At 39.2% G+C, this 13,173-nt stretch overlaps 1 protein-coding gene across 1 annotated transcript; it reads right to left on the bottom strand.

Moving 5' to 3' along the window:
- Window positions 1–252: 252 nt before the first annotated feature.
- Window positions 253–3,208, bottom strand: LOC121755534 (SEC14 cytosolic factor-like). Its single transcript, XM_042150841.1, has 6 exons — window positions 2,956–3,208; window positions 2,619–2,874; window positions 1,808–1,844; window positions 1,335–1,452; window positions 1,016–1,126; window positions 253–672 (listed from the first exon to the last, which is right to left on the bottom strand). Exons 1-6 carry the CDS (start codon window positions 3,025–3,027, stop codon window positions 535–537), a joined length of 732 nt encoding a protein of 243 aa, XP_042006775.1. The 5' UTR covers window positions 3,028–3,208; the 3' UTR covers window positions 253–534.
- Window positions 3,209–13,173: the final 9,965 nt, after the last annotated feature.

Genomic DNA, 13,173 nt, shown 5'->3' with positions numbered 1-13,173 from the left:
CTCTTAAGTTTTTAACGATAGACTCTAATACTTCCTCCGGACCTTTATTGATATCCATATTTGATCGGGTTTTAAGAAACTATATTTGACTTTATGAAAAAAAATGAAAGGAAAAAATTAATGGAGCGTATTTTTTGGTTTTTCATTTGAATTATTTTAATGGTTCAGATTATTTACATATAGTAAGAATAAAGGGTTGTGATAAATGACAACTCCTAGGCCATTTTGCAATTACAATAGTAGTACTACAACTTTATAAAATATGTAGTAGCTTTGTTTTATTATATGTTCCTGTTTATAATACTCCATAAAAGATAGAGGACCTCGTTTTCACATAGACAAACCTGCATACTAGGATGAATTTGACAACAACATATATAATAATTCACCACATTAGTGTGCAGATTCAATACACCTAAAACCATTAATCTCTTGATCTTGCATGCGTTCCTCTCTCATTCTTCTTGATAAATCCATAGATGGAAGCTACTAAATCAGCAAGTGGTTAGGATCATGTCAAATAACTTAAGTCAGTCATTCCGTTAACGGCTGAAGCTCCACGTCTTGAAGAAGGGTCAGCTTCGCTTTCCCACCATACTCCTCCGGCAACACCTCCTCACCAACTTCCCTAACGAATTCCTCTTGTTCCTCCTCGTTTGTCACGATCACAATCTGAAAGTATATGGAATGTCTGCTCAGTTCTTCAAAACAAGACGTATAATCTAAAACCAGACCGATTCTAGTTTTAGCTTATCTGAAGTATCAGCGTTTCTATATACTCCTTCCGTCCCACTCTAAGTATATCATTTTCCTTTTTGGGATGTCTCACTCTAAATGACACATTTCTAAAAATAGAAATATCACTCTCTCTACTTTTTCCCTCTCTCATGAGTACTTTATTATCTTCACTTAACTCACAAAACAACACTACATAAAATCATGTGCCGGAATAGAAATGCTCCACTTAGAGTGGGACTGGGGAAGTATTAAGGTTCGTCATCATCCCATTCTATACCTTTTCCAAAGTTGCTTTCTCAAGGAAGCGCGAAACCAGCCTCCAAACGCGCACAAAAAATCCCGGCATGTGTAGCAGGTAACATTTGGCTAGGCGCTCGGGATAATATGCCTATTCAGACGAATCATAATGTGACAATCTGTGTACAAATATATGTAGGAACATAACAACAATACATGAATGACTTAAATTTCCATGGCCATGTTCTTTGAAAATGCAATCTGCGTGATCAAATATCCGCAGCAAACATGCAATTCTTTAGTTTTGCGACAATGAGAGATTTTAATCCAGAAAACGGTGGTAAGAGCTGAGCACTTACTTGCAAGAACTGAAATCCAGTGATCAAACCACGAGCATCAACGTTCTTGTAGCCAATTTGTTGTAGATCAAGAATGGCAATCAGCTTTTCATTTCCTATTTCTTTGCCTCTAAAGCCACTGAAATCATCCAAACAAGTCCACACCATAAATTCTAAATTTATTAAACAAAATAAGGAATCATAGTAACTCCTGATTCTCAAATTATTGGAGAAGCACAGAATTTGATCACCGATGACACATCAAGTAGCACCAACCTTAAAATGAGGCAACTTATACAAGTGTGGAAATAAAAGAAAATTGTTCAGAGCAGTGTATAGACCCTTTAAAACACAAAATGAACCTAAACGAATGTAGCTCACGAAACATTCAATTTTTTTATAAATGCAAACAACCTAATGATAATTGTAATAAAAAAACATTCTAGGCCAGCATCTGGAATGACTTGAAGAATATTATGGAGCGAAAACTATACCTTGCTACGGTTTTGTCAAGCAGATGAACCACAAATTCTGCACCATGGGAAAGGTTTGCATCAGAACAAAGTTTAGTCACCGCAATTCTATCAAAGCAGCACCTTATTCAGAAAAGGGTTGGGTTCGGAATGTATTGGCTATCCCTTAACCATTATTTCATCGAAACTCATATTGAATACATCTACTAGTGTTTATCTTTCTGTTAACAAAATTCTGCCCAGTTGAGTCCAAAATGGAACATGATATATCTAATAGCATGTGGTTATGTCTAGCAATTTCTCATATTGTAGAAAGCACACAATTAGGCCCACATACCAGTCCACATCCATCCCACAAAATTCCACTAACCTCCCTTAGCCTATCAACCAACCAATGACGAGGACAACATTTTCCCAAAGTTCAGCACATATTATAAGATGAAAAAGCTAGTCCAAAAACAGCCACTTGCACCACTTATTCATACACACAATATCAACCAATCGACAAGTAGCCTAATTATAGCAAACCATCGTTTAACAAAAAGAGCCAAAAAAAGTTCATCAAGATACTACTTGAGGGTGGTAGATGTTGCCTACTTATGGAGGAGAGGACCATCAATCCATCATATTCAAACTTATCATCAATGGCCCCACAATAAAAATTTTTTTAAAAAAATCAGTAGGTGAATAATGCTCAAACTTCTCCACAGTTCTTTAATCTCTCCCCATTCTCCCACCCAACAAAAAGATGATCGAATTCGAATCCATACAAACTAAACAACAAACTCAAAATTCAATTTTGAAAACCTAAACAAAAGAAAATGTCACAAACTCTTGAATTGAAGAGCATCCTTGGCAGGAAAATGCTTGTTGGCTTTGCAAATCACCAAAGGATGGCCTTTTGTGGAAGGGCCCTGCAAAAAGATCTTTTCCGCGCTTAGTTCATCGGGAATTTCCGATTCAGGGATGGAATTTAGGGGCACAAAGGAAGCCCTCCAATCCCGCCACTGCACAAACATCTTTGCAGCCTTGTCGATGTCAAATGATCTTGCGATCAGGAATCTCGTGAGAGTTATATCCCCATATCTCTGCACAAAATTGTCCCTTTTTGGTCAAAAACTAACCAATTTCTCTCCCAATCTGTGAAAATGTGAAGGATCAGAGAGTACCTCAGTGGAAGAGCCAAGATTGTGAACTGCCCTCCTGAGCTGGGCGACTGCAAGTTCTTGATTTTGGTCCATTTTTGGTCTTACACTTGCAAAAAAGCTCTAGTCTTGCAGTAGCAAGCACCCAACCCAATGTGTGGAGCGGAGAGAGAGAGGTACGGTTGGAAAATGCTAAATTCTCTCCGTTTTAATGTGAATGCAGATGCCAGTTTATTTAATGCAAAATAGGCTTTTTATTTTTTTTCCTTGATTTTCTGTTTTTTGTGGGAGTGGAATAACATTGACTTCATAACTGAATGGTCTTATTTAAGTTTAATGCATCCACAGTGGCTTTCGTCCACCCATAGCCCAGCCATAAATTTATCCTACCATATCATCAGTACTAAAAATTCTTCTGCCACATCATCAGGACAAGCAAATAGCTCAGCAATAGCCCAACCACATCACCCCTAATTATATAAAACAAATAATTGACAATCACACAAAATACGGAATTAAATTTACGACACAGATACGGGAAAGTTCAATTATATTATTAAAATTAAAAAGTACATTAATTAAAAAAATTACATTAATTTAAAAAAAAGAAGGTACATTAAAAAAATTACATAATTAAAAAAAAAACTAACACCATGCAATCCTCCGCGCCCACAACTTTTCAATTAAATCCTTTTGGAGTCGAATATGAGCATCCACTTGGCGCATGTCGGCATGTGCTTGGAGGAGACCAGCTTCATCGTGCGGGATCCCATTTCGTACGTTGGGGGCGGCTATGCCGTGGCTTGGACCGGCTTCATTATCGCCGTTGGCCCAACTAGTCAGTCGTACACCTTCATCTTCGACAATCATGTTGTGCATGATAATACAGGCGTACATTATATCAGCAATGCAGTCGATATGCCACAAACGCGTTGGACCCCTAATTGCCGCCCATCGAGACTGAAGCACACCAAATGCGCGCTCCACGTCCTTGCGCGCCGACTCCAGGCGTTCCACAAAGTAGGTCTTCCTCTCATCCGATGCGCATCTGATCGTCTTCACAAAGACGGGCCACCTAGGGTATATCACATCCGCCAAGTAGTAGCCCATATCATATTGGGTCTCGTTGGCGACAAAACTGATGGCTGGACCGACGCCCTGGCACTGCTCGTTGAAAAGGGGCGACGAGTTGAGGACGTTGAGGTCGTTGTTCGACCCGGCTATCCCAAAATACGCATGCCAAATCCATAGCCGATAGTCAGCAACGACCTCCAGGATCATCGTGGGATTCTTTCCTTGTAGCCGGTCGTGTAGAACCCCTTCCAGGCAGCGGGACAGTTCTTCAACTTCCAATGCATACAATCTATGCTGCCTAACATACCCGGGAACCCATGCTTCTTCCCGTGCATCTGCATCAGATACTGGCAGTCTTCGTGAGTAGGGCTTCGAAGGTACTGATCACGAAAAATTTCAATCACGCCCTGACAGAAATACTTCATACAGTCAAGGGCAGTCGTCTCACCAATGTGGAGGTACTCGTCCCACATGTCTCCCGCCCCTCCGTAGGCCAACTGCCTGATTGCCGCAGTGCACTTTTAAATAGGTGTGTGGCCGGGTATGCCAGCCGCATCGCGCCTAAAGCGGAAATACAGATATCGCTGCTCCAAGGAGTTAATAATACGTATAAACAGGGCTCTGCTCATCCTAAAACGGCGCCTGAAATGGTTGTCGTTGAACCGCGGCTCCTGTGCGAAGTAGTCTGCGTATAGGCGCTGATGTGTAACTACGTGATCACGTTCAATCACTGTTCGGCGGTGGACAACTGGTCGTGGTCGAGGTACCGCCGGCTGCAAGGCCCTCTGCATCAGCCGATCAATCTCACGGTTCGTATAGGCCTCTAATGCTTCGTTCATTCGACGTTCGTACTCCTCAGCATCCCCACCACTACCACCAACGTTGCTCATTTCTCGTTGTTGATCTTGTACAGAAATTAAGATAGAGAGAGTACTCGTTAAAACAAATTGTGCGAATGAAAATGAGGTGCAAATCGCGTATATATAGTGTTTCGAAAATTTTTAAAAAAAATAAATTGGCTCGCCGACCGCTCGCCGGTCCGCCCCCTACAATGGCGGCTAGCGGACCGGCGAGCGCTCGCTGATCCGCCAGTGCTAGCCGATTTTTTCGCCGAAATGGCGCTCGCCGGTTCCAATGGTTCGGCGAGCGCCGGAAATCGGCTAGCCGGCCCGCTCGCCACCATTGGAGATGCTCTTATTTCTTTTTGTGTAATTGAAGTTGTGAAAACTCTAATCAAAGTGTGTTTTTTAATATAAATTAAATAAAACAGGACTCGTGCAGCAGCAATTTTATGATGTTTGACCAAGTTACTGACAGCTAATGACTAAAGTTAAAGTGTGATTCAATTAATGATTCTAGACTAATCTTTATTAATTTAACTTAATGTGTTTAATTCGATTTGTTTTGAGTGCCGGTATTTTTAATGCGTTCACCGTTACTGACGGAGGTAGACAATTAATGATCATTGAATTTTTCATTTTCTAATAAAAAAGTCAAATGCAACTAAGATCTCTATGATATTATCTACTCCCTAGAGTCGTTCAATCATACACAGACATGCATATCACACGTAATTAAGATATTTCTTTATATAATTATATTTTACAAAAAATCATGACTTTGTATTTATAAATAAAAATATGTTTGGATGATTAACGGTATTACCATTTGGGTAGGTGCAGCGCCGGTCCTGAGGTTCCAAAGACCCGGGGCGAGACTAAAAGTTGAGGCCCTATTTATATATTTTTTCCTTCCATTTTATAATAAGTTTCATCCAGCAAAAAACTAATAGCATATCAAAAGAAATTCACTTCAAATAATTATTACATATTACCTTCAAAAATTTCTTCTAACATTTCTTGATGCGAAGTCGTTGATGATGGTGTTGCTGTCAACCTCGTCTAATAATTTCTTCTCAATACATAAAGTGGCAAGCCCGTTCAGCCGTTGTTGAGACATCGTAGATCTTAAATAATTCTTCAACAGTTTCAACTTTGAAAAGCTTCTTTCTGCCGATGCCACAGTCACAGGCACAGTAAATAATATGCGATAAGCAATTGAGATATTTGGATAAGAATCCATTTTTCTAACATACTCAAAAATGTCCATAGAAGACATTGGCCTTTCCGGCAAACTTAGCTTCAAAACCTTCAACTCAGATATTAGATCATTTACCTCCACATCAGATGTGTCATGCGAACAGTTATAAACAAACAATCGAAGAAATAAACAGTCGACTACGCCCAATCCTGTGAAAATATACCCCAAAGCCAGGCGATCGATCAAACAAATCAAAATACAACAAAAAAGAAGAGTTTTGCAGGTGCAAATAACGGGGGAAAGGACCACAATTCCACAAACGAGCTCAAATAAATCAAAAGAGAATCGAATGAAGAAAAAATCGAATTTCAATTGCATACCGACATGGCGACATGACTCTTGAGCGAGAGATATTCCAAAGCATAAAATTAGTTGAGGAGCGAATTGTAAAGAGAGAAAGGTAGAAAAGGATATATGGGTTTACATATATAATATATATATATACCTGAGGCTAGGGAGGGGCCCTGCAAATTTGGGGGCCCAGGGCGGCCGCTCCACTTGCCCCCCCTCAGGTCCGGCCCTGGGTAGGTGTTGAGTTTGGGATGGGTATGGAGAGTAGTCACTTTAAATCCAATTATGGATGAGCATGTTAAGTGACCAAGAAGAGAGGTTTTTGGTGTAATGTTTGATGATGATTCTCATTACAGACGTTCCCTTTAGATAGGGATACAAGACATGTACAAGGAAGATTTCCAATATGGTAACTAGATCACTATTATTCTAAACATAATTCGATCAATCTCTTGAAGTATGGAATTGATCCTTGATTTATTCTTTCATATTCTAATCAAATCTTTTCTTTATTCTAACACCCCCCTCAAATTGAGTAGTGGGATCCCCGATACTCAATTTGCCAAGAACCTCTTCAAAGCTCCTTGAGCTAACTGTCTTGGTCAATATATCAGTCAATTGATCTTCAGAACACACAAACGGGAATTCGACCACTCCATCTTCAATCTTTTCCTTGATGAAGCGTCTATCCACCTCAACGTGCTTTGTCCGGTCATGCTGAACTGGATTCTCTGAAATGCTTATGGCAGCTTTGTTATCGCAGTATAACTGGCTTTTCCTTGGAGTAGAATCAATCTCTGTCATCAACTTCCTTAGCCACATGATCTCAGTCAGACCATTCTTGATTCCTCTAAATTCTGCCTCTGCACTGGACAGAGCTACCACCTTCTGCTTCTTACTTTTCCACGTTACCAAGTTTCCTCCAACGAATGTAAAGTAGCCTGAGGTCGACCTTCTATCCACTGGATTACCTGCCCAATCTGCATCAGTATATCCATGGATTTCTAAGCCCCCATTTTTCTTGAACACTATTCCATGTCCAACGGTTCCCTTCAAATATCGAACTATCCTCAGTACAACTTCTAAATGCTCGGCCTGGGGTTGATGCATAAATTGACTTACCACCCCCACAGCGTAAGCAATATCAGGCCTAGTGTGAGATAGATAGATGAGTCTCCCAACCAATCGTTGATATCGCCCTCGATCTGCTGCCTCGGCTCCATCTCATATCTTCAAGCCATGATTTTGCGCAATCGGGGTCTCAGTTGGCTTACACTCTAGGAGGCCTATCTCTGCTAGGATGTCCAAGATATATTTTTTCTGCCTCAAAAATATTCCTCGTGGTGAGCGAAGGACTTCAATCCCCAAGAAGTACTTAAGATCACCTAAATCCTTCATCTCAAATTCCTTAAAAAGATTCTCCTTCAAACTCTTAATCTCTTCTGCATCATCACCTGTAATAATCATGTCATCAACGTACACAATTAAACAGGTAGTCTTTCCCTCGTGTCTCTTCAGGAATAGTGTATGATCTGAATTGCTTTGCCTGTATCCATAGCTCTTCATTGCGTCTGCAAATCTACCAAACCAGACTCTCGGTGACTGCTTCAGCCCATATAGAGTTTTCCTCAATCTGGATCCTTCGCCCGCCTTGAACTCATTTGAGAAGCATGGTGGTGCCTCCATGTATATTTCTTTCTTCAACTCACCATAAAGAAAGGCATTTGTGACGTTGAACTGGTACAGTGGCCAGTCTCGATTGGCGGCAATGGAGAGGAGTACTCGGACCGTGTCCATCTTAGCTACTGGAGAAAAAGTTTCTGAGTAGTCTATTCCATAAGTCTGAGTGTATCCTTTAGCCACCAGCCAAGCTTTATACCACTCAACACTTCCATCCGGTCTCCGCTTGATAGTGAAAACCCATCTACACACAACTGGCCTCTTTCCTTCGGGTAGTGTTGGATATTTTAGTGTAATTAGATTAACTTGATTGATCAACGTGATCATAATGAGACATCAAATAAGTTGGAAGTGCGGAGTGTACACTTATTTCAATTCCTTATGATTAGACGGGGGTTCGGCGGTAGCGCCCCCGAGTAGCGGGGTCCAAGGGGCAGAGCCCCTGGCTGGGGTCGAAAGTTGTTGTACAGAAAATTCTTTCGGAAACGTAATTTCTGAAAGTTGAAGGACTATTTTGTAATTTCCTATTCCCGCCAAAAACTGTTAAAAACAGTTATGAAACGAAGAGACGCGACTCTTCGTTTTCAGCCTCTTCTTATGATCAATTTCTGGGTTCAAAGTTTGACAGGATCTACATACGAATATCTTCGAAACCTGAATTGTATCCGATCAAATATTGGTAGAACCGCCAAATTGATTTGATCTGAAAGTATTTCACGCCTTTCAAGACATCCGATTTGTTCACGTTTTGTTTAAACTCCCTAACAAAGATCAAATCAATTTCTAAAAATGTCGAACAAGGAAATGGCGAAGGAAGCAACGAAAGGTTTTGCGAAGTTGGACAAGTTTGCTGGCCAGGATTTCAGACGCTGGCAGAAGAAGATACATTTCATGTTAATGGGTCTGAAGGTCGTGTACGTTCTGAGTACTCCCATGCCCGAGGCTATTGATAATGAAACTCTGGAACATGCAAGAAGGCGGATGAAATGGGAGAACGATGACTACATATGTCATGGTCACATTTTAAATGGTATGTCTGATTCCCTTTTTGATGTGTATCAAAACGTAGAGTCTGCTAAAGAGTTGTGGGATTCCCTCGAAGCCAAATATATGGCAGAAGATGCCTCTAGCAAGAAATTTCTTGTTGGAAATTTTATTAACTATAAAATGGTTGATTCGAGGCCTGTCATGGAACAATACAACGAATTGTTGAGGATATTGGGACAGTTTTCCCAATATGATATGAAAATGGATGAATCCATTTATGTTTCTAGCATTATCGATAAACTGCCACCCTCCTGGAAGGATTTTAAAAATAATTTGAAACACAAGAAGGAGGAGTTGAATCTGGTCGAACTTGGAAGTGACATCCAAATCGAACAGTACATACGTGATATGGAAAAGAGCTCTGTCGGTAGTGGGAAAACAATGGTTGGTTCTTCTGTGAACATGGTGGAAGAGGGTGAATCTTCCAAGGCTGAAAAAGAGAAACGATTATTTAAAGGAAAACGGAAGTTTCAAGCATACAACAGTAAGGCTGGAGATAAGAAGCCTAAACTGATGTGCTGGAAGTGCGGTAAATCTAGGCACTTCAAGAGGGATTGCAAGTCTGGAAACGGAAGAAGTAAGGGAAAGAACGAGGCTGGTACAAGTGGATCCAAGGATCCGGGAAAACAATCAGGTTCGTTTTCTGTACCTAATGATCATTCTGTTGAGAATTATTATGCATCAATAATTTCTGAAGCACTTTATGTGCAGGATGATGATCTCTCGTGGTGGGTTGATTCGGGTGCAACGTGTCATGTGTGCAAGGATCGTCAATGGTTCAAAGATTTCAAACCAATTGAAGATGGATCTTCTTTGAAGATGGGCAACGTTGCAACTGAACCAATCAAAGGAATATGAAATGTTAGTCTAGTATTTACTTGCGGAAACTCTTTAGTTTTAGAAAATGCTGTGTATGTACCTGGAATTCATAAAAACTTAGTATCTGGTATTGTATTAAATAATTGTGGTTATAAACAAGTGTTAGAAAGTGATAAATACATTCTATCTAGACATGGTACTTTTATTGGATTTGGTTATCTATGTGGCATGTTTAGGTTGAATCTAGATGTTTCTTTTGTTAATAATTCTGTTTGCATGACTTCTACTAGTTCTAGTAATCATGTTAGTAAATCAGAATTGTGGCATGCTAGATTAGGACATGTTCATTATAAGAGATTGAAAGACATGTCGAAAATGAGTTTAACACCAGCTTTTGAATTGAATGTTGAAAGGTGTACAACTTGCATGTTAACTAAGATTACTCGACAACCTTTTAATAAACATATCAGTTAAGATACTAAGGTAATAGAACTTATACACAGTGATTTGTGTGACTTTCATTCGACCCATCACTTGGTAATAAAAAGTATGTAGTTACTTTTATTGATGATGCTACTAGATATTGCAATGTGTATTTGTGCCATTCAAAAAATGAAGCTCTTGATAAATTTAAAATCTTCAAAGAAAGTGTAGAGCTTCATCATGGTGTGAAGAATAAATTTCTTCGCACTGATAGGGGAGGTGAGTATTATAATCCAATATATTTCGAATCTACCGGTATAGTACATCAGACCACTGTACCATATACACCACAACAAAATGGTGTAGCGGAAAGAAAGAATAGAACGTTGAAAGAAATGGTTAATTCAATGTTGTGCCATTCTGGCCTAAGTGAAGGATTTTGGGGTGAGGCTATGTTAACAGCCTGTTACTTATTGAACAGAGTTCATAATAAAATGAACAAGATAACCCCTTATGAACTTTGGCATAAAAAACCACCAAAACTGAGTTATCTCAGAGTTTGGGGTTGTCGGGCTATGGTAAGACTAAATGACCATAAAATAAAGACCATAGGTCAAAGAGGTATAGATTGTGTATTTCTTGGCTATCCCGAGAATTCTGTCTGTTATAGGTTCTATGTAATAGAACCTAATGACTAAGTATCCGTGCACTCTATTATTGAGTCAAGAGATGTTGATTTTGACAGTGAGAATAGATTCACATCTTTACCTAAACCTAGAGGTATGATTGCAAGCTTTAGTAACTATGATGTGACGAACAAAGTGACTAATACACCTCCTGAGGCTAGGAGGAGTAGTAGAGCAAGAAAAGCTAAGTTTTTTGGTGATGATTTCCAACTGTACTTGGTAGAATGATCAAGGAATGAAATTAACTTTCAATATCAATATTGCTTTAATATTGGTGATGATCCAAGGACCTACAAGGAGGCTATGGCATCGAGGGATGCTGCATTTTGGAAAGAGGCAATCCAAGATGAGATGGATTCTATAATCCAAAATAATACTTGGAAACTGACTGATTTACCACCTGGGTGTGAACCTTTGAATAGTAAATGGATCTTCAAAACGAAGATGAAGGTGGATAGAAGCATAGACAAATATAAAGCCAAATTGGTTATTCAAGGCTTTAGACAAAAGGAAGGAATTGATTTCTTTGACACCTATGCTCATGTTGCAAGGATTTCCACCATTAGATTATTGTTAGCACTTGCTGCTATACATAATCTAATAATTCACCAAATGGATATTAAGACGCCTTTTTGAATGGTGAATTAGATGAAGAGATTTACATGAAACAACCAGAAGGCTTTGTCATGCCAGGTAATGAACATAAGGTATGTAAATTGGTAAAATCTCTTATGGACTAAAGCAAGCCCCCAAGCAATGGCATCAAAAGTTTGATGACGTGGTGTTGTCTAATGGTTTTTTATTAAATCAAGCAGACAAGAGTGTATATAGCAAATTTGACACTACTGATAAAGGGGTGATCATTTGCTTATACGTAGATGACATGTTGATCTTTGGTACTGACCAAGATCAAGTGGATAAAACAAAGGAATTTTTGTCATCTAAGTTTCAGATGAAAGACATGGGAAAGGCTGATGTGATTCTTGGAATTAAGATTACACATGGAGAACAAGGAATTTCCATTTCTCAATCACATTATATTGAGGAGGTGTTGGAAAATTTTATTTTCAAAGATTGTTCTCCAGTTAAGACTCATTTTGATCCTAGTGCAAAACTTGTGTCTAATAAAGGAGTTGCTGTGAATCAGCTTGAATATTCAAAGGCTATTGGATTACTCATGTATGCCATGATTAGTACTAGACCAGATATAGCCTTTGCAGTTGAAAATTTGAGTCGCTATACTCACAATCCAAGTTTAATCTATTGTCAAGCAATTAATCGAGTATTTAAATACTTGAAAGGAACCATGGATTATAGTTTGTCTTATTCTGGATTCCTTTATGTTCTTGAAGGTTATTCGGATGCAAGTTGGATTACCAATATGGAAGATCATTCTTCCACAAGTGGTTGGGTATTCCGTCTTGGAGGTGGTGTTATATGTTGGGTATCAAAGAAATAAACTTGTATCACAAATTCAACAATGCAATCAGAGTTTGTGGCATTAGCAGCAGCTGGTAAAGAGGCTGAATGGCTAAGAAATTTAATATATGAAATTCCATTGTGGCCTAAACCGATATCACATATATCTATCAGATGCGATAGTGCAGCTACCTTGGCTAAGGAATATAGTCAAGTGTATAATGGAAAGTCAAGACACTTAGGTGTTAGACATAGCATGATTCGTGAACTTATTACGGATGGTGTGATATCTGTGGAGTTTGTGAGAACTCACAACAATTTAGCCGATCATTTGACCAAAGGGTTAAGTAGAGATCTTGTGCACAAGTCGGTTATAGGGATGTGATTAAAGTCCACTACAAATCTCTGATATTAAGATACCCAATTCCCATTAGAGTATGGCACTAGATGCTGAATTCAATGTGGAAGGCTTAATAATTGGAGATTGGAACACATTGAAGAATCATCCCAAGGTATGTGTTCAAACCTACAAGTTAAAGAGGTTGAATGTATATATTCTTAATAGTTCTTTTGAAAAATTGCATATGTAGGTGCAAGAATAAAGAAACTACCTATATAAGCATGAAGATTAGCCGCTTCAAGAAGCTAGGACTTGTCGAAGGCTTCGACATGTTTATGAAGGATAAGGACATAGGCTAGTAAA

This window comes from Salvia splendens, chromosome 11 (assembly GCF_004379255.2).
Source record: "Salvia splendens isolate huo1 chromosome 11, SspV2, whole genome shotgun sequence".
NCBI classification, from domain to species: domain Eukaryota; kingdom Viridiplantae; phylum Streptophyta; class Magnoliopsida; order Lamiales; family Lamiaceae; genus Salvia; species Salvia splendens.
This window is presented reverse-complemented; position numbering and strand designations above follow the sequence as displayed.

Excerpts from the sequence above, each read along its gene's own strand:
- LOC121755534 (XM_042150841.1), bottom strand. The coding sequence starts at position 3,027 with ATGGACCAAAATCAAGAACTTGCAGTCGCCCAGCTCAGGAGGGCAGTT. Across the intron at positions 1,845-2,618 it reads GGATGCTCTTCAATTCAAGA|AATTTGTGGTTCATCTGCTT; the intron begins GTTTGTGACATT and ends CCCATGGTGCAG. Across the intron at positions 1,453-1,807 it reads CTTGACAAAACCGTAGCAAG|TGGCTTTAGAGGCAAAGAAA; the intron begins GTATAGTTTTCG and ends GGATGATTTCAG.